Source organism: Periplaneta americana, chromosome 1 (genome assembly GCF_040183065.1).
Source record: "Periplaneta americana isolate PAMFEO1 chromosome 1, P.americana_PAMFEO1_priV1, whole genome shotgun sequence".
In the NCBI taxonomy this organism is placed as follows: Eukaryota; Metazoa; Arthropoda; class Insecta; order Blattodea; family Blattidae; genus Periplaneta; species Periplaneta americana.
The window spans coordinates 206,989,572-207,009,048 of NC_091117.1; the positions used below are offsets into that span (position 1 = coordinate 206,989,572).

The 19,477-nt window shown below is 34.4% G+C and overlaps 1 protein-coding gene across 1 annotated transcript in view; it reads right to left on the reverse strand.

Moving 5' to 3' along the window:
• Window positions 1-8,916: 8,916 nt before the first annotated feature.
• The window catches only part of LOC138706671 (modifier of mdg4-like), a 243,974-nt gene continuing 233,413 nt past the window's right edge, over window positions 8,917-19,477 (reverse strand). Inside the window, exon 6 of the mRNA XM_069836303.1 lies at window positions 8,917-9,579. Within this exon, the coding sequence (XP_069692404.1) occupies window positions 9,356-9,579 (224 nt within the window). The 3' untranslated portion in view covers window positions 8,917-9,355. The remainder of the gene's footprint in view (window positions 9,580-19,477) is intronic.

Sequence of the window (19,477 nt, forward strand, 5' to 3'; positions counted from 1 at the left end):
ATTCAATGGCACAAAATATATCTTTAATAATTTAATGAACTAACTTACATAAATTTCTAATTTTTGTTGGTTGATTATGAGATTTCAGAAAGACTGATACTACCAAACGTGAAAAAAGATAAAAATGAAGTGCCATAGTTAGAGATGGTAGATTTAGCAACTTAAAATTAAAAATTCCACTTTAAAAATAAAATTTAGCATTTTATAGCACTTTTAATGTGAGAATTTAACATTTTGTACCATTTTTGGACGAAACACTTTTATGGAAAGTTTGATGGTAGAAATTCAATATCACCAAAGTGTTAATAGGTGAATTTTCTAGATTTTTCCGCAAAGGAACAATATAAAATTACAGTGAAATTGTGAACTTCAAGAAACATGCCAAAAAATAAATGGTGCGATTTTATCCTGACCCATCTTGTTACTCAAACACAATCACCTGCTACTACACATAACTTGTTTGAGTGAACACAGGAGCTAAAGAGATCACATACCAACAACCAAATATGTATTTAAAATAGGCTTAAGGACTTTACTAATAGACGATAATTATACACAGTAATTAAGGGGTGTAATTGATATTTTGTTATTGAAGTGTTCTATCAGTGAAGAATTATGTTGTGTCAGTGAAGTGTGTTGTGTCAGTGAAGTGTGTTAAGTGAAACGTGTTCCTGTCAGTGAAGCTTTATAGTTTATAGTGGCAGTGCAAAGTATTTGAACAGTGAAATGTTTTTGAAGTGTTAGTGAAATCAGGATAGAATCAGTGAAATGTGTCGTAGTTCCAGTGCAGTGAGTGAGTTGACAGCGAAATGAGTGTAGTGTTGAAAGGTACTTGTGCAGATATGAACATATCATACTCGTGGGTTTTAGTTCGAACATAGGTTTAAGGTACAAATTAGATTTACTTTAAATATTATTTTAACCGATCGTGCTTCATCAATGTAGGATGTTCCCTGTTGTTGTTGTTATTATTATTATTATTATTATTATTAATTATTGTTAGTATTAATTATTATTAGTATTATTATTAATTGTGTTTATTATTGTCTTTATTGAGTGTAATTAGTTACCACTGCCATCGGGTATATACCCATTGCAGTGTGAATAAATAGGGCCTATATACACATACACATACACATAGGCAGGCAATATTCTACCACCAGCAACAGAGAGATTAATTGAAAATTCGAGATAATGGTACAGATAACAAGGGTGCGAATTAAGATTTCTGATGAGGGGGGGATAGAATATACTAGATAGAGAATACCTTGTCTTGCATCTTGATAATAATAGGCCATAATAATTATATCCATGAGCAGACTTAAGATACGATGTGTAATTCCTAAGTTATTGATTGTTGTCAGCTTGTCGGTGATAATATAACAATATTATTTTCTTTGCTTACATCTACTTTATAAAGTATCCCTGTATTAAAACAATTATATTTTGTGAGAGGGATAGAAGTTATCCCTGACAGGGATGTTAATATGAATTTATGAGAAGGGGATAACTTTCCAACAGGGGGGAAAATCTCCCCACCCCCCGTTAATTCACTCCCTACAGATAACAACAAGGAGGATATCAAGTAGGTCATATTCCTCTGCTATTCATACTGTAAAAGCTAACATAGAGGAGTGCCCAAACTATTTGAAAAATGTAAGAACTTCTATGTGCCAGGACCTTTAGATAGATTCTGATTTTTTTTTTAAAGAAACACAAAAAGTCTCATAAAATGTAATTTCGCTCTTATTTCGCAGAAATACATAAATTTCTCATTTTATACTCAATTTCACATTTTATCGCAGATTAAGGGGAGAGGATGGTATTTTTTTAACTTTTTTCCTATTTGGTGTAAAATATTAATTTTTTGTATGTAGAGAGTTCATAGCTTTAGCAACTCAACCAAATAAAAATATTTTGAAAAAAAAAAAAATTATTTGGGGGCCCAAATTTGAAAAAAATATACCCAATGCAGGATTGTACTAAAACCGATATATTTAAACCGTTTTTAAAGATAGATTCAAACAATTTTTGCAATGTATTTGCAAAAGAATGTTCTACAAACTGTCTGTAACAGAATTTTGATATTAGTCCCTACGTTTGTAAAATAAACAATTAAAATGTTTATAACAATTTTCTGATTTCCTTTCTTGCAAACAAACGGACGTATTTTTAAAATGAAATCAATTAACAAAATTCTGTTACAGAGAAAAGTTTCCTAATAGTCTAAAGAATGTGTGTTCTAAATTTCATGCATGTATCTTTAACAGTTCAGAAATTATATCCATTTTTGTATGGCAATGTAGCAAAAGAATGAAGTTACTGGAAACCGATAAAAGCGGGCGTGTGATTTAAAACTCCATAGTGCAGGAAGTTTAAAAATGACGTCTCAACATCCGATAAGGGCACAAGTATCCACAAAATGTTATGCAATGCATTCCACACATATCAAAGGGTATTTTAAAGAAAAAAAATTTTTTAATATTTAATTTACTGGAAGCAACAATAAAAGTGGCCGAGTGATTTAAAAATCCATAACGCAGGAAGTTTAAAAATGGCGACTCAACATCCGATAAGGGCACAAATAGGCACAAAATGTTATGCTATGCATTCCACACATATCACAGAGTATTTTAAAGAATTTTTTTGTTTTTTGAAAATTTACTCATTTTTCACCAAAAAATACCATCCTCTCCCCTTAAAAGCTACAATCCAGGGCATCTCTCAAGAGGAATCCTGTTGACATGCTTGGTGTTCCTATATCCACTTACTTATCAACCCAACAGTCAGGTTCGACACATAGGAACAACAGCTCGCTCAAGTGCATGCAGAAAAATGCAGGATTTATGAGCCCACAATTACTTACTATTTGAAGAAATATCACCTCACCTCCATTGAAGTTGTAGGACTAACGTTTATAGCTAGGGGCACAATACCGCGTCTCTTTGTCAGTTTCTGCAATTAGTTCCAGTTAAAAATTTACTTCGTTCTTAATGTTTCCCTTGCTGCTATCAGAAGATCGCTTGCCATATTAAAATATCATCTGTACTTTGTGTTCTAACGAGAACATCTGTTTGAACCTTTAATCTGTTTGTTTACCAGTGGCGTAGCGTCAATGTAAGCTAAAAAGCTCAGCTTCCCCAGTTAATAATAATTTCATAATAAACCTGCAGTCTATGGACAAAATTATTTATTAATTTTAATAGAATTTATATTTACGCGTTAAATATTGTGATGCAGCAGCTTAGGATGATTTGTGATGCAGCAGTAAACAAGAAGCCTGCACACACCAGCTTCCAAGCAGACTGGTTTCTTACACTCATTCTTCTGTGTAACCCACCCCGCAGATTTTCCATCCCTTTCTAACTAAACTATCCTGGTCGCAAGGCTAGCAAGAAGCTAGCTTTGACATTTAAAATAAGTAGTTTCCGAGTTATCCCTTTTCGTTAGTTGTGTTCAGTTGAAGTGTTAGTGTGCATTGTGGCTGATATAATAAATAATGAGTGAAATAACAGTTCCTGACACCAATTTACTTGAATTTTTTAGGACAATTCTATTATCAAAACTGACTTACGAACAAAAGTGTGATCTAAAATGACCGACTCCCTTGCTGTCAATGAAGGATACAACCAAAAGACAGACGCATACTTACGTTCTATTGACCGTTAATATTGTGATTCCTCTATGACAGGGAATGAGCTAATGTTATACGTGTACGTGTCTATTTGTTAGAGATATGTGTAAACCGTGAAATCATATTTTACTACGTACCATTTGAGGTCATGCCTTATTGGTGTTACTTACGAGGTTCCAACCAATCTTCGACTGCTGACTTGACATTGACTACTATTTATTTTAAGACTATATTTTTGTAATACGTTTTCCCATATTGCGTGAAAGACAACTTGAATTAGCTTCCCCTGCTCAAAATTTCACGCTACACCACTGTTGTTTGCTATGTTTATTTCATTCTGTTATCCTTCCTGTTTTAATCTCACTTTTTTTGTTCGTTTCCTATATTTCCCTTTTGTGATCTTTCCTGTTCTCTTCTTTTAATTTAACTTTTTTTTACTCTTTGTGTAAGTTATGTTTTGTCCAATGAGGCAGTTCCGTAGTTGGAAAAGTTGAAAGCATTTCTTCCTGATAATACTTAACATGATTTTAAATATAAAATTACTTATTCTGATAGCATTTGACACATTACGCATTTATCAAGATTGCAAAAATCTACCATCTCTAGTCGAGTCTATTTCAAGATATTGCTCCATCACAAATGTGAGTGCAAAGAAGACGTATGGGATACCTTTCTTATGTAAGTAGATATAATTATGAAACTATGTAATATGAAATTTTGATGATGAGCTTCAAAATAAATATGAACATTTTAAAGATTCCGAGCTTTTATGACAGTCCAATTATATCTGATTTTCATTGAAAGATTGATTTAAAAATATTTTATAGCCAATGTGAGAACTATTTATCAAAGTGTCTCTTGTCTGTAAATCCAATAATACCATACTTACCCGCATAATGGACGCACCCAAATTTTTCGTGTTAAAATTAAAAAAAAAATCCTCGTGTAATAGATGCATCTCATTTTAAACAAAGATCGTTTTAATAATATCGAAAGTCTTAAGATTGGATGTATTGCTTATGTTTAAATTCAAGTTTTTAAACAATGAATGGTACCACTGCAATTGTGATTGGTTCTTTTTTTATAAGCACGTAAAATATAGGCATTCTCCAATTAATAACGCAGAATTCTTAGGACATCTGCAGTAATCAGTTGTGTCGATAAAATTGTGTTTTGATACTGGATAAGAACCGACCGAAATATTCAAGTTATACAGAGAGTTTTAAGCTGAGAGTTATCAAATTCGCGGGAGAACACGCTAACAGCAGGGGCGGATGCAGGATTTTTTTTCGGGGAGGGATTGGAGAAGATAGTAAAAATGGAGTAATGAGAAATAAGTTTATCCTACTCACAATTTGTTTCCGAGTCACAAACATTTACAAGTTGGCCTGAGTAGCGTAGTCGGTATAGCCTTCTGTGCTCGAAGTTGCGGATTCTATCCCAGCACAGTTCGATGGCATTTAAGTGTGCAGGAAAAAATTCTGGCACACCAATGATATAACTTCGGCAATTGCGAGCGTTGTTAAATAAACCATAATTTTTTAATTTTAACATTTACAATGACTGCAATACAAAAACAATGACAGAGTGATATTTACAGAAGAAGGTGACGAGGCTTCTTAGACATTTCATCCAGTACTTCATGAGCTTTTACTTCTACATTTTTATGTATATACATCGAGGCCAGTCCATTTAATCTGTCTGCTCCTCAAGTAAGTCTTCAAATACCGCAATGTTGAGAACGACCGTTCTGGTGTTGCTATAGTTTAAGGCAATGTGCAGAAAAGTTTTGGCGCCTTGCGAGTGCAGGGAAAAATAATTTCATTGCACTTGTTGAAAGATGATATAAAATCAGTAGGGATTAGGTGAAGATTTTTCTGATCAAGGAAATTTCTTCTCCACATCTTCAATTCATTGAAGAAAGACTCTGGTGATGCATCAACATCATTGGGCCACTGATTTACTATAGCCTCAACAGCAGTTTCTAAATCTTCATCTGATGCTCGCATTGTGTTTTTAGGCAACAAAGTTTGTATGGATTTTAGGATTCCTTTATGATTTAAAAACTTGTCCTTAATAATAATGATAAAATAGTCTAAGAAGGGAAGGAGAATTGAAAGCTAAAATACTCTTCAGGACTCTCTGTCTTGAAGTTAGAATGCTGTGTTTGAAGTTAGAATGCTGCAGTTCTGGGAATTTCCAGCGTAATTCCAGTAAGTTCAGCAACACTTTTTGCCTCTAGGTTCACTGGCTGAAAATTTAAACGAAAATCTTCCAGTTCTCTTTCTAGATTCTCATATAGTTCAATGCATGTCTTAAGATCCATCTGTTCTGACTATAGTAGACTGGTTAAACCATGTGACAGGCTAAAAACATGGCTAGCTACAATCATAGACACCAAAAATGTTGGTTTCTGTATGGCTTATATTACGATGTACCGTAGTACATATGATAACATTTCAGTGCAGAAATTCTGCGTCATCATATGATGATGGAAGAGTGGAACAAGGAAAAATTCTCTCCGGCACCAGGATTTGAACCCAGGTTTTCAGCTCTACGTGCTGACTCTTTATCCACTAAGCCACACCGCATTCCCACCCTGATGTCGGATCGAATCCTCTCAGTTTAAGTTCCACTTCTTGGGTTTCCTCTAGTGGCCTACCCTCATGCTCTGCGTTACAGAGATGTATAACAATGGCACAATGTCCATACATGTGCAGAGGTGCATATCATGATATGCGAAAAATAATCACTTTTTGATTTAAGATGGTGCTTATTCCGTCGGATCCTGGCCACTTAGTCACTCATAACGAGTTATATTATTAGTCCTCTTGCGTTGGATCTGGTAGTAAGTGCCAGAGAACAGTGCTACTCTCCAGTGGGCAGCGGATCAAAGTTGCGAAGCAGAGGCAAGAAAAATCCCAGATAGGGATTTCTTTCAATGCAAAGATACATTTATTTAACATTTAGCAAAGATAATTTACGTGGAAAACCCTCTAATTCCTATGTACATTCACGAATTAAAATCAATACAGTATTATTTTTGTTTCTTGTTTCGTATTTTTCTCAAAATTTCGGGAGGGGATATATCCCCTTAATCCCCTCCCTTGCATCCGCCCCTGGCTAACAGAGCCGGTGGTCGAGAATTTAACGTGTCGGAATGTAATGTGCGTAAGTGGCAGAAACAAAAAGAACCACTATTAAAAACTCTAACAAATCAAGAAAATCATTTCGTGTCCAAAGTATGGGAAGTACTGTATTCCAAATGAGGAGGAATGTGAATCTGTGACAAATGATAAGAGTGATGCTGAACCTGACAGTGAATGAGATAGGCTAGTGTTAATAACAACAATAAAGTGTTTTGTCTTATTGTCGCTGTATTCATTGTTACAAGTTACCATCTGTTTATACAACTGGTGCTAACTATCGATTGTCTTAAGTGTGACGTAATCGATATATAAATTAGTCATGGTCCATATGGGTGAATATTCTGAAATGGGCAAATATGAATAACAAAACTGGAAAAAATATATTATATTAAATTGTGTACTTTTTTCTTACATTGGTTACATTTGCTCCTATTTTATTGAAGATTCTGGTATCAGTTGAGCTTAAAAAAATTTTTATGTGAGATTTTCTAATTAAAAAAAAAACAAGGGATTGTTGTTATCTTTCCCTTACAGCCCATTGTTTAAGGTATCTTCTAAACTTCTGTACTTCAGATTTCACTTGTCTTCGAACATTTCTTTTTTCACGATCAGTCATATCTATTATTTTCTCTTTTTTTTTTATATTCTTTGCCATAGTCCCTTTTTTTCTGCAACTCCTCTTCAGTCATATTTGCCCTCTGCCTACGTATCTTCTCCCTTTCATATTTCCTATTTTCATCATCAGACTTTTTTTCTTTCCTATAAACAATCACATGAAATAATATTCGAAGTTACTTTATACACCAGTATTTAATAATTGTATGTTAAATGAAACCTTGGTCCCACAATAAAGGGACCGACGTTACAGGGACCATTGTTACAAATTAGTATAATTTCCGCAATAGTTCTGACAAAATAAATCGTTAAAAATATCATGGAGGTTAGATTTTTTAGTCGACAAACATTGTAATGTTTTGCATATACCACGAAAGTTTAATATATACAAACTATATTTAATGCCACCTGGGACAGGTGTTACCAACAGAAAACATAACATTCAGTCATCAGTGATGATTTTTTGTATTTTTCAATAAAATAAATTACAACAATGGACGAAAAGTTTTTCAACTGGCGCCACGTTGACCTCTCATCACTACCAACCGTTAAAATTTAGCACATGAAGCAAAATTGTCTTTTGTGTAGCTCTTTTATTTCGAGGGACCGGCGTTACGAAATTTTTGGGGACAAACTTTATGTTAAAGTTTTGTCCTTTCAGAATTAAACAAACAACAATTCCTGTCTTTCATAAGTATTCTATTTATTTTTATAATCTTGGCCGAGGAAATAAAATCAAATTGAAACATTCCGAGAAAAAACTTAGTAAAACAGAGTAAAATGTAGTTGGGGGACATAGGGCAGTAGTTACATTTTGACGTTTGGACGTTATTTTTTAATTATAAATTTTAAAATTAATCCTTTTATGATTTGTTTCCAACTAAAACATGTGGGAGTTAGTTAATTAAACGCAAAAGTTTCCAACTAAAACATGTGGGAGTTAGTTAATTAAACGCAAAAGTAATCAGTTAACATTTTCAAGAAACTCCTTAAATCAGCCGGGACATACATTTACCCATTTCAGAATATTCACCCATATACTGTTATATATACTATCGATTATTTCAACATTCGAGCTGGCGCACCTTTAATACGTCTTTTTTTTTACTAAAATTATTTCTTTGCGTAAAGGATGCGCCGTAGTTTTTTTTTTTTTTGTTATAAAAATCGAAAAAAAAAGTGCATCTATTACGCGGGTAAATATGGTATATGAGCGTAGACCATAATATGTGCATAATACAATAATTCCAAAGCATATACAATGTCTCAGACAACTTCCTACAATAATATTGTCCTGATATTTGAATTTTTTAAATATGGTGACCATACAAGTGTTCAGACTTCAGATTTCGAAGGACTAACATTTTGCACACTAATGAAAATTATTTTATGTACGGTTATGTTTAATATTTCAGTCATCATTTAAGTAAGCTATGCAGAAATATTCTTCTTTCTAAAGACTGAAAGTGTATTATTTTCTTTTTACTTATTAAAACAACCACAATCTTGTGTAAATAATTTTATTCCCGAACTTTTTCAATGTGAATGTAATTTTTTTATTGTTGAAATCATCTTTTGAATTACATTTTTAATCCTTATGTGTTGGTTCGATATATATTAATGAATTTAGGACTCATTACACAACAATATGCAAGTAGCAAAAGCTTCTCAAGTCTTTCAAAATGATTTACTTTATAATAGCTGATCATTAATTTGACTATTGAATTATCAACGTTAATAATTTTAATGACTATGGGAACATTACTCATGGATAGGCAATGATAAGGAACTATCATTTAAAAGTGCTAGATAACTTGCAACTAATTATGATTAACTGTCATTTCGAAAAAAAAAAGTCTCTTCTCCAATGGATGGCCACCCTACCTATTACCCAAATGGCAAACATGAAGACTGTTTCAATGCTGATAGTTCTGTATACGTTATTGGAATTGAATGATCAGATGGGAGAATGAGGGATGTTTTTGAGGACGTGATGTCGTCGATACAGATGAACCCGCAGACAGCTTCTGTTCTTCACCTGCTTCCCACACTGAGGACAGGAGAATGGACCTTGATCATCTCCATGAACATCACGCATGTGTACTTTGAGGTTAAATTTATTTCTGAAGCTTCGTGTACATAGAGGACACTCCATTATTTGTATAGCACTTGATGGCCAACCTGAAAAAAGAAAAACTTTATATAATGAAACATATGGAAACTTTTTTTTAAATCCTTTAATGCTACGATCTATGATTTTATTTTAATGTTCACAACTTGAATAGGTGACTATAAAGTAAATGAAGCTGTAGAATAGTAATAATGAAATTATATTATTAGACAAAATACGTGGGAAGGTTGCACAAATGAAAGAAATTAAAAATATTTATCAAAACCCAGAAGAAAATAAATTGCATTTATTTTATTACATATACATAAATTAATTTATAAAACAACTGGGTCTTATGGCAGTACAAAACAAAGAACATTAAATAATAGTACATTATGCAACGAGCCTATAATGGTAGTAATTAAGACGCGAGTATGTTTATGAAATGAGCGCAAGCGAGTTTCATAATTTTCATACGAACGTCTTAATTACCATTATAGTCAAGTTTCATACGACTTTTTATGCTCGACCATATTGATTTTTTCCAGCAATTGGTGAAATGAATTTGCGGGAATGTGCTTTGTGAAAGGCTGGAAGATGACGGTGAATTGATGTTAATTTGTGTGTTGTTTTTTTCGACTGACTTTAATATTGTCTAATCTCGTGCTAGTTGTCTTTCGATTGCATATCCGAGAATAATCGATACTTGCGCTTTTATATTGCTACAATGGTATTTTCTGATTGGTGGAACACCTGAACTTTAATGAATAGGTGTACTTTAATGAGGTCCATTAAAGGGCTGCTACCAGGTGTATAATTACTACATTTCGGCATGGTCGAGCATAAAAATATTACAAATGTGTCTTACTTTCTTATTTTACTAAATATATAGAACAGTGATTGACAGGATCAGTGCTCTGTTACGTCATCCCTCAGAGCAGCCATGCTATCTTTTAAGAACATCACCTTCCAGAGCTCTGAGTGGCGAAGAATAGCTGACAGGCTTCAATTGAGCTCTACAGTGACGTCCAATACATTGATTTCGTCCATATGATACATAAATATGTTCCCGATAATATTGCAAGCATGGTAAATTAAGATAGATATCTTGATTCTTAAAAATTATTACATACTGACACTAGAATTCCTATGGGCACAAAATGAAATTACTGTAGCAACTGCAATACAAAGAAATACCAATATCTTGTTTTGAGTTGTATTACATCTGCCAATCATCTTGCTCACATTCGTCATATAATATTCATTGGCATGACATTCTGAATTATGATGCTTTAAATTTAATTTTTTTACATGCTGAAGTGCCTTGCAACAAATCAAACAATTTGTCATTGCCCCCATACTCCACAAATATAAATAAATATTCGGAATATGTATGGTAAGACTTTCCTGTGTTAAATTTCAAAGTACTTCGTTTACATGTTTCGACCTATTTATGGGTCATCTTCAGAACTGGTCGTTGTTGGTCTTGGCGCCACTTATTCTGTTTCCTGTGAGGGTGTGTTCCTGTGGTATAGTGTAGAGTCAAAGAGTGTGTGTGTTTCGAAGTTGAGTTGTGTGTTGAGAATTTCGTTGGGGTGTGTTTTTGTATGTCTGTATATTTCATATTGTTCTAGTGTGTTTAGTTTCTGGCTTTTTGGTTGGATGTGCAGTATTTCCATGTCTGTGTTGATGTCTCTGTGGGTGTGGTTAGCATTTGTGATGTGTTCTGCATATGTGGAGGTGTTTTGTAATTTTGTTATGGCTGTGATGTGTTCTTTGTAACGTGTTTGAAACGATCTGCCTGTCTGTCCTATGTAGAAGTTGTTGCAGGCGTTACATTTGAGTTTGTATACGCCTGTGTGGTTGTATTTGTTTGTTTGTGTTGTTTGTGTGTTGAGATGTTTTTGTAGAGTGTTATTTCTTCTGTATGCGATGTTGTAATTTAATTTCTTGAATGAGGTTGCAATTTTGTGTGTAACACGTGCAACAACTTCTACATAGGATAGACAGGCAGATCGTTTCAAACACGTTACAAAGAACACATCACAGTCATAACAAAATTACAAAACACCTCTACATATGGAGAACACATCACAAATGCTAACCACACCCGCAGAGACATCAACACAGATATGGAAATACTACACATCCAACCAAAAAGCCAGAAACTAAACACATTAGAACAATATGAAATATACAGACACACAAAAACACACCCCAACGAAATCCTCAACACACAGCTCAACTTCAAAACACACACACTCTTTGACTCTACACTATACCACAGGAACACACCCTCACAGGAAACAGAACAAGTGGCGCCAAGACCAACAACGACCAGTTCTGAAGATGACCTATAAATAGGCCGAAACATGTAAATGAAGTACGTTGAAATTTAACACAGGAAAGTCTTACCATACATATTCCGAAGTGATACAGTGTTAAAAGTTGTGTAATCAAGATGCAGAATAAATATTCCCTCTCTGATAAAATAACAATGTGTATATATTAATGATCTTTCACTAGTACTTTCTCCGCCAAATCGTTTACACTCACTTCAATGCAGACGAATTACCATCTATAAATAAAATCAGAAATTAACCAATTCCTTCGAACTACAACTGCAGTAGCTTTCCACTGCAGGACTGTTGTGCTCCTCTACTCTGACCTTGCTTCAACGCACAAATGCACAACCTGCTGACCATTGATACAGAAGATATTGTAATGCTACAAAAATCAATTTAGAAGAAGAAAGAAAGAAGTATTTTTAACATGCCATGTTTATTAACCGGTCTCTACAGCCTTCTCTTCGAAAAAACTTGATTGTTTTTGTTTATTTTCAAGAGTAAGCTTAATTTAGCCCAGAATTACTGTAACCATAAAATTTTGTAAATCAAGTATACTCCAAAAAATAATCTGTTAGGTACTGGTACTTAAAAGTATTATGCAAAAATACCAGAAACGACAATTTATTTAAAACCGTTTTATTTTATTTCTAATTTTTGTGACAAAAAATTCACGAAAGTGCACTGTTCATCATTTATGAGATAAACTACAGTAAGAAGTGGTAGGCCTATACTTCATTGAACTCTCACATACTACCTACACAAGTAACTCATCAGAAGTTCTTCCCACTAACAATCACACAATTCATTGACCAAACATGCATTACATAACTGTTTAGTTTATACCAGTACTGGTACTATGTAATACTTTAATAAAAAAAAGTACGTTTAACCAAAGGTCCCGGGTTCGATACCCGGCCCCGGAACAATTTTTCCCTTGAAATTATATAAAATTCCCCTTTAGAAAATATGCCCACGACATATTCAATGAGCTCAGTTGGTAGAGCGTTGGTACGTTTAACCAAAGGTCCCGGGTTCGATACCCGGCCCCGGAACAATTTTTCTTTCGAAATTACTCAAATCAATTTTATAGGGAGTTATACCTGTAAGCTTGATTTGCAGGAATTTTATAATCTAATATTGCTTCTTTTCACTTTCATATCCTCTTTATTATTATGGTATATATAATTAGATATTAATTTCTTTAAGATTTTACTGTAAAAGAATATATTATATTTACTAGCCGTACCCGTGCGCTCCACTGCACCCGTTAGAAATAAATAAAAAGTAATTACATAATTAAAATGGGACGTTTGATCCAGGGAACATTCGTGTTTGATAGAAGGATAAATCGTTTAATATGTTACTTAATTTAAATTGTATTTAAAATATTAAAATGCGATCATTTTGATCCAGAGACACTCATTTGGTGCAATGACAATTCCTTTAACATGTTTCTTAATTGTTATTACCAATTATTTTTGGAAAAGCGAAAATTAACAGAAAAATTTTGGCTACAGATTCATTATTATGTTTATATTATATTATATTATGAAAAAGTGTGTTGATAACGGATGTACTCGAATTAGAAAGTTTTTAATTTGTTGTGGGAGCTCTTGAATCTCAGGAGGAACAACTTTTACAACAGGGCAACATAATCTGCTTGGCTCATTACCCAATTTTTTTGCATTGCATTTATTGCATATGTATTTTAACACGATTCAATTGAGCATAGTTAAAATTTGAATTATAAAATAATGGATTGCTAAGCTAACGTATTATTACTGCATACTAAATCAATACACTCTCGCTGTTCGTTAATTCTCTGAGATAAAAATGAATATGTTCATAAACATTATTATAAGAAATACAGGAAATGAATATACAGAATAACCTATCAAGTTTTCTGTGCATAAGAAGCTATTTTAATCTTACCTGTCCTCAATTCACTCACAAGTTACTGTAATAACATTATAGCATTATGTCCATCTAGAGAAACTACACTTTCCAATGGTGAAATAATAATTAATTATACAAATCGGTTAATTTAGCTTCCGATATTACCATACAAACACAGAAACATTGTCTGTAGGCCATGTTTTATAGCTTTCGATTGTTGTGTCCAAAGCCCCTTATAGACGAAGTCATTTGTTTTTTATTTCAATACACCGCCTTAGATGGCAGTTATTTTAATTTTAAAACTCATTTATCTCATTAAATATCAGTCCTATCAAAATTTTTCAGAGAATAAAACTTATCAGAAATCGTTTTTAAAGAAACTTTTGTTATGTAACATATTTCACAAAAATCAATAATAAGCGAGATATTTCGATTTATTTAATTCAGGCCCCCTTATAACCCCCCTTTTAAATAATGTATTTTGAATACCATATAGCCTATAATCTAAGTTACACCGAACTTAATTTATATTCCAATTTTCATCGAAATCGGTTCAGCCATTATCGCGTGAAAAGGTAACAAACATACAGACAGACAGACATACAAACAAAAATTTCAAAAAAGCGATTTTCGGTTTGAGGGTGGTTAATTATATATGTTAGGACCAATTATTTTTGGAAAATCGAAAATTACCAGAAAAATTTCGGCTACAGATTTATTATTAGTATAGATATTACTTAATTGTATGGTACTGGTACTCTAAAACAAATAATATTACGATTCAAACCTTTTCTGCCAGGAGAGATTTATACTTTTCCTGGTGGAGGGGGGAGGTGTGGAACTGGCAGCAAAAGAAACAATAATTCAGATCTTACCTAACAACAGAGGCAGTCTATGTGAAAGGGAATACAGAAAAAATGGTCAATTAAAGAAATAGAACTTTCATTTGTTTATGTTAATTGTTTCGAATACTAGCCTACTAAATGTTAGTACAGGCATTAACTTAAAAATGTTAATATTTTTGTGTAACACATGATGAATATGAACTATCATTCTGTGTAAAATTGTTCCATAAAGCCAGTGTTAAGCATCCTTTTAACATAAACTGCCTAAATTTAGTAAACTACAAGTACTAATTACTCAACAATTAAATTAGACGAATGTGTCTTCCAATAGCGTTTGTAAGATTTTTAAAGGACACTGATATGAATTGGGATACTGTTTTTGTGCAAACATTGGTAAATGCAGCCTATGAAGAATTTTTCAAAACTTTCAATTATTGTTACCAAATACATAGGTTGGATAAAAAGTAATGGCAACACTGCTGTCACGTGACGATAGTGCGTTCGAGAGTTGCCAGCTGTATGGACATGAACAAGGACTGTTAGATGAGTTAGTGTAGCCAGCGGCGACAGTACTCTGTCAATCTACTGCAGTGTGTAGAACGTTGACTTTCATAGGGATAGTGCGAGCACCCTAAGATCGTGTTTACAAAACTAGAGCAACGTTCCTGGATCAAAATTGAAGTGGCACGAGGTCGTAGTGCACAAGAATGCTTTCAGGGACTGGGTGAAGCATGTGGCGATGCAGCTGCTGTCAAGGACCTCTTGCATCGCTGGCAATGGGAGATTCTGGAACATCCTCCGTACTCACCCGATATGATCCATGCGATTACGATCTTTTCACCAAAGTGAAAGAACCACTGCGAGGGACCCGGTACAATACCAGAGATGAACTTATCCGTGCTTTAGGGCGGTCAATACGGAACATCAACAAAGATGGAGGCGCTGATGGTGTACGACGCCTTCCAAACATTTGGCAAAAGGTAATAAATAAGGGGGGCGACTATATAGAAGGTACGTAAATGTTGTACCCCTGTGAATAAAGCCATGTCTGAAATATCGAACTGTTGCCACTACTTTTTATCCAACCCATGTAGCAATGCCTAAATTAAAGTAAGCCTAATTTTTAAAGACAAGAACAATAACTGGGTCATTATGTCGTTTTCTGCGAGCAAGAGTGGTGTTACACTGGCTGTTGCCTGCGTGTAGAATTGACATTACTCCACATTCCTACCAGGGCTGATCTGGTGAGTCCCCACAGTAGATGACTCTTAAAAAGACTTATAATCACTTTAATCAGATATTCTTGCAGTCTTTCTGTCTTATGTTTGGTTATTGTTTTATGATTACCAGTGCCGTAGCATGAAATTTTGAGCAGGGGAAGCTAATTCAAGTTGTCTTTCATGCAATATGAGAAAACGTATTGCAAAAATATAGTCTTAAAATAAATAGTAGTCAATGTCAAGTGAGCAGTCGAAGATTGGTTGGAACCTCGTAAGTAACACAAATAAGGCATGACCTCAAATGGTACGTAGTAAAATATGATATCACGGTTTACACATATCTCTAACAAATAGACACGTATATGTATAACATTAGCTCACTCCCTGTCATAGTTAGAGGAATCACAATATTAACGGTCAATAGATACAGTACATAAGTATGTGTCTGTGTTTTGGTTGTGTCCTTCATTGACAGCAAGGGAGTCAGTCATTTGTTTTTTAGATCACACTTTTGTTCGTAAGTCAGTCTTGATAATAGAATTGTCCTAAAAAATTCAAGTAAATTGGTGTCAGGAACTGTTATTTCACTCATTATTTATTATATCAGCCACAATGCACACTAACACTTCAACTGAACACAACTGACGAAAAGGGATAACTCGGAAACTACTTATTTTCAATGTCAAAGCTAGCTTCTTGCGAGCCTTGTGACCAGTGTAGTTTAGTTAGAAAGGGATGGAAAATCTGCGGGGTGGGTTACACAGAAGAATGAGTGCGAGAAACCAGTCTGCTTGGAAGCTGGTGTGTGCAGGCTTCTAGTTTACTGCTGCATCATAAATCATCCTGAGCTGCCGCATCACAATATTTAATGCGTAAATATAAATTCTATTAAAATTAATAAATAATTTTGTTCATAGACTGAAGGTTTATTATGATATTATTATTAACTGGGGAAGATGAGCTTTTTAGCTTACATTGACGCTACGCCACTGATGATTACTTACTTACTTATTGGCTTTTAAGGAACCCGGAGGTTCATTGTCGCCCTCACATAAGCCCGCCATTGGTCCCTATCCTGAGCAAGATTAATCCATTCTCTATCATCATATCCCACATTCCTCAAATCCATTTTAATATTATCTTCCCATCTATGTCTCGGCCTCCCTAAAGGTCTTTTTCCCTCCGGCCTCCCAACTAACATTATACATGCATTTCTGGATTCGCCCATACGTGCTACATGCCCTGCCCATCTCAAACGTCTGGATTTAATGTTCCTAATTATGTCAGGTGAAGAATACAATGCGTGCAGTTCTGTGTTGTGTAACTTTCTCCATTCTCCTGTTACTTCATCCCTCTTAGTCCCAAATATTTTCCTAAGCACCTTATTCTCAAACACCCTTAATCTCTCTTCCTCTCTCAAAGTGAGAGACCAAGTTTCACAACCATACAGAACAACCGGTAATATAACTGTTTTATAAATTCTAACTTTAAGATTTTTTGACAGCAGACTGGATGATAAAAGTTTCTCTACCGAATAATAACAGGCTTTTCCCATATTTATTCTGTGTTTAATTTCCTCCCGAGTGTCATTTATATTTGTTACTGTTGCTCCAAGATATTTGAATTTTTCCACCTCTTCGAAGGATAAATCTCCAACTTTTATAGTTCCATTTCGTACAATATTCTGATCACGAGACATAATCATATACTTAGTCTTTTCGGGATTTACTTCCTACCCTATCTCTTTACTTGCTTCAAGTAGAATTTCCGCCTTTTCCCTAATCGTTTGTGGATTTTCTCCTAACATATTCACGTCATCCGCATAGACATATTGTTTTATGATTAGGTAATAAAAATGTTCTTGTATTGTCATATTAATTTCATAGCCAGGCTTTTAATAAGTAGGCCTAGTAAGTCTCAAAAGACGCAGCATTCACCGGCAGTTGCTAAAGTGGAGATGGGCAGGGCACATCATGAGGCAAAGCCCCAACAGATGGTCACACCGAGTGCGTGGGATCCCAGGATCGAATACAAAAGCACGGGGCATCAGAGAATGCGATGGTCCGACGATCTGAGAAAAACTTTCAGCAGCAGATGGTCTACAGCAGCCAAGGACAGGAGTGAATGGGAATCGTTGGTCCGCACATCAATGCAGAACTTCATCAACTGGGGAACATCAACCAACGGCAGAAGTAGACGGAGCTAAAATAAAGCTTCATTTAGAAGAACGCAGGTCCCAGAGTAGTTCCTGCACTGCTGCCTACAGGCTTAATAAACCAAGTGAAGTGTAGTGCACAGGATTAGAAATGTGTAAAGTAGGTACACTCAAGCTTACAAATGAGTGCATATAAGTTTATTTAGATCAATAGTGAGCAAAAACTAGTGAAAAAAGTGTGGTTACACTAACAAGGAGAGGACATGCTCTGTATATCACAGAATTAAATAAGATTTTGTGACATGAAAGTATAAGACGTACTGTTTAAAGTCATACCTGGTATGGGTGGCCAATGACCCCGCGTTTTGAAAATATTGCCTATTGTTTGTGACATACTTCCGTTAGGTATCTAATAGGAAAACATTAGACTGTGTAACGGCGTAGCTCATATGGTTGAATGCTGAGTTGTCATCCAGGCAACTTGAGTTCGAATCCTAATGCCTTCTCATTTTTTAAAGCTTGATATTATTATTATTATTATTGTTATTATTATTATTATTTTATTTTTTTTATTCACTTTCAGTTGTCAGCTCCTATATTCAAAGCCATGTTGAAATATGCGTGGTATACATCAAAATTAATAAACGAATGAGAAGTATTAAATTTACTTTGTCATACGTTAAAAGTGTTAAAATTGTTAATTGGTTCAAGAGACACTGAAGACGACGACACATAGCGTCGAAACGGGCCGTCTGTCGAAGGTAAATACCTTTTTTAACAATTTTAAGTGGTTCAAGAGACACTGAAGACGACGACACATAGTGTCGAAACGGGCCGTCTGTCGAAGGTAAATACCTTTTTTAACAATTTTAAATGGTTCAAGAGACACTGAAGACGACGACACATAGTGTCGAAACGGGCCGTCTGTCGAAGGTAAATACCTTTTTTAACAATTTTAACACTTTTAACGTATGACAAAGTAAATTTTATATTTTTAACAAAGTGTTAACGAGAACTTTAATCAAGGAATGAGAAGTGTTTGTGAATGTGAATGATATCTGTTTCGCAGTAGAAGTGCGGAAAAATGTGTGACTGTGGACAACCTTCTTTCATTTGCTGTGCAAGGTGCAGGAAATATGTATGTTTTGTGTGTTTTTATGACATTTATCATAATGAATCGGGAAAAAATGAAGTGGAATAGCTGCTACAGAAACAGAACAGACACCAGTGACACATCTTACCTGCCTACATGAGCAATATTTCCTTGTTTATCCTTTACAATACAATGTTAGCTAATTATAATCTGTGTAAAACATGATGAAGCGTTCAATACATTGAGAAATATGATATATGTAAATAGATTACTGTGATCATAATATTAATCATTATTAAAAGAAAAAAAATAGGACCAGTTAAGATTCGAACTTAGCAACTCAGCATCCAACCATATGGGCTACGCTGTTACACAGTCTAATGCTTGCCTATTAAGCACCTAACGGAAGTAT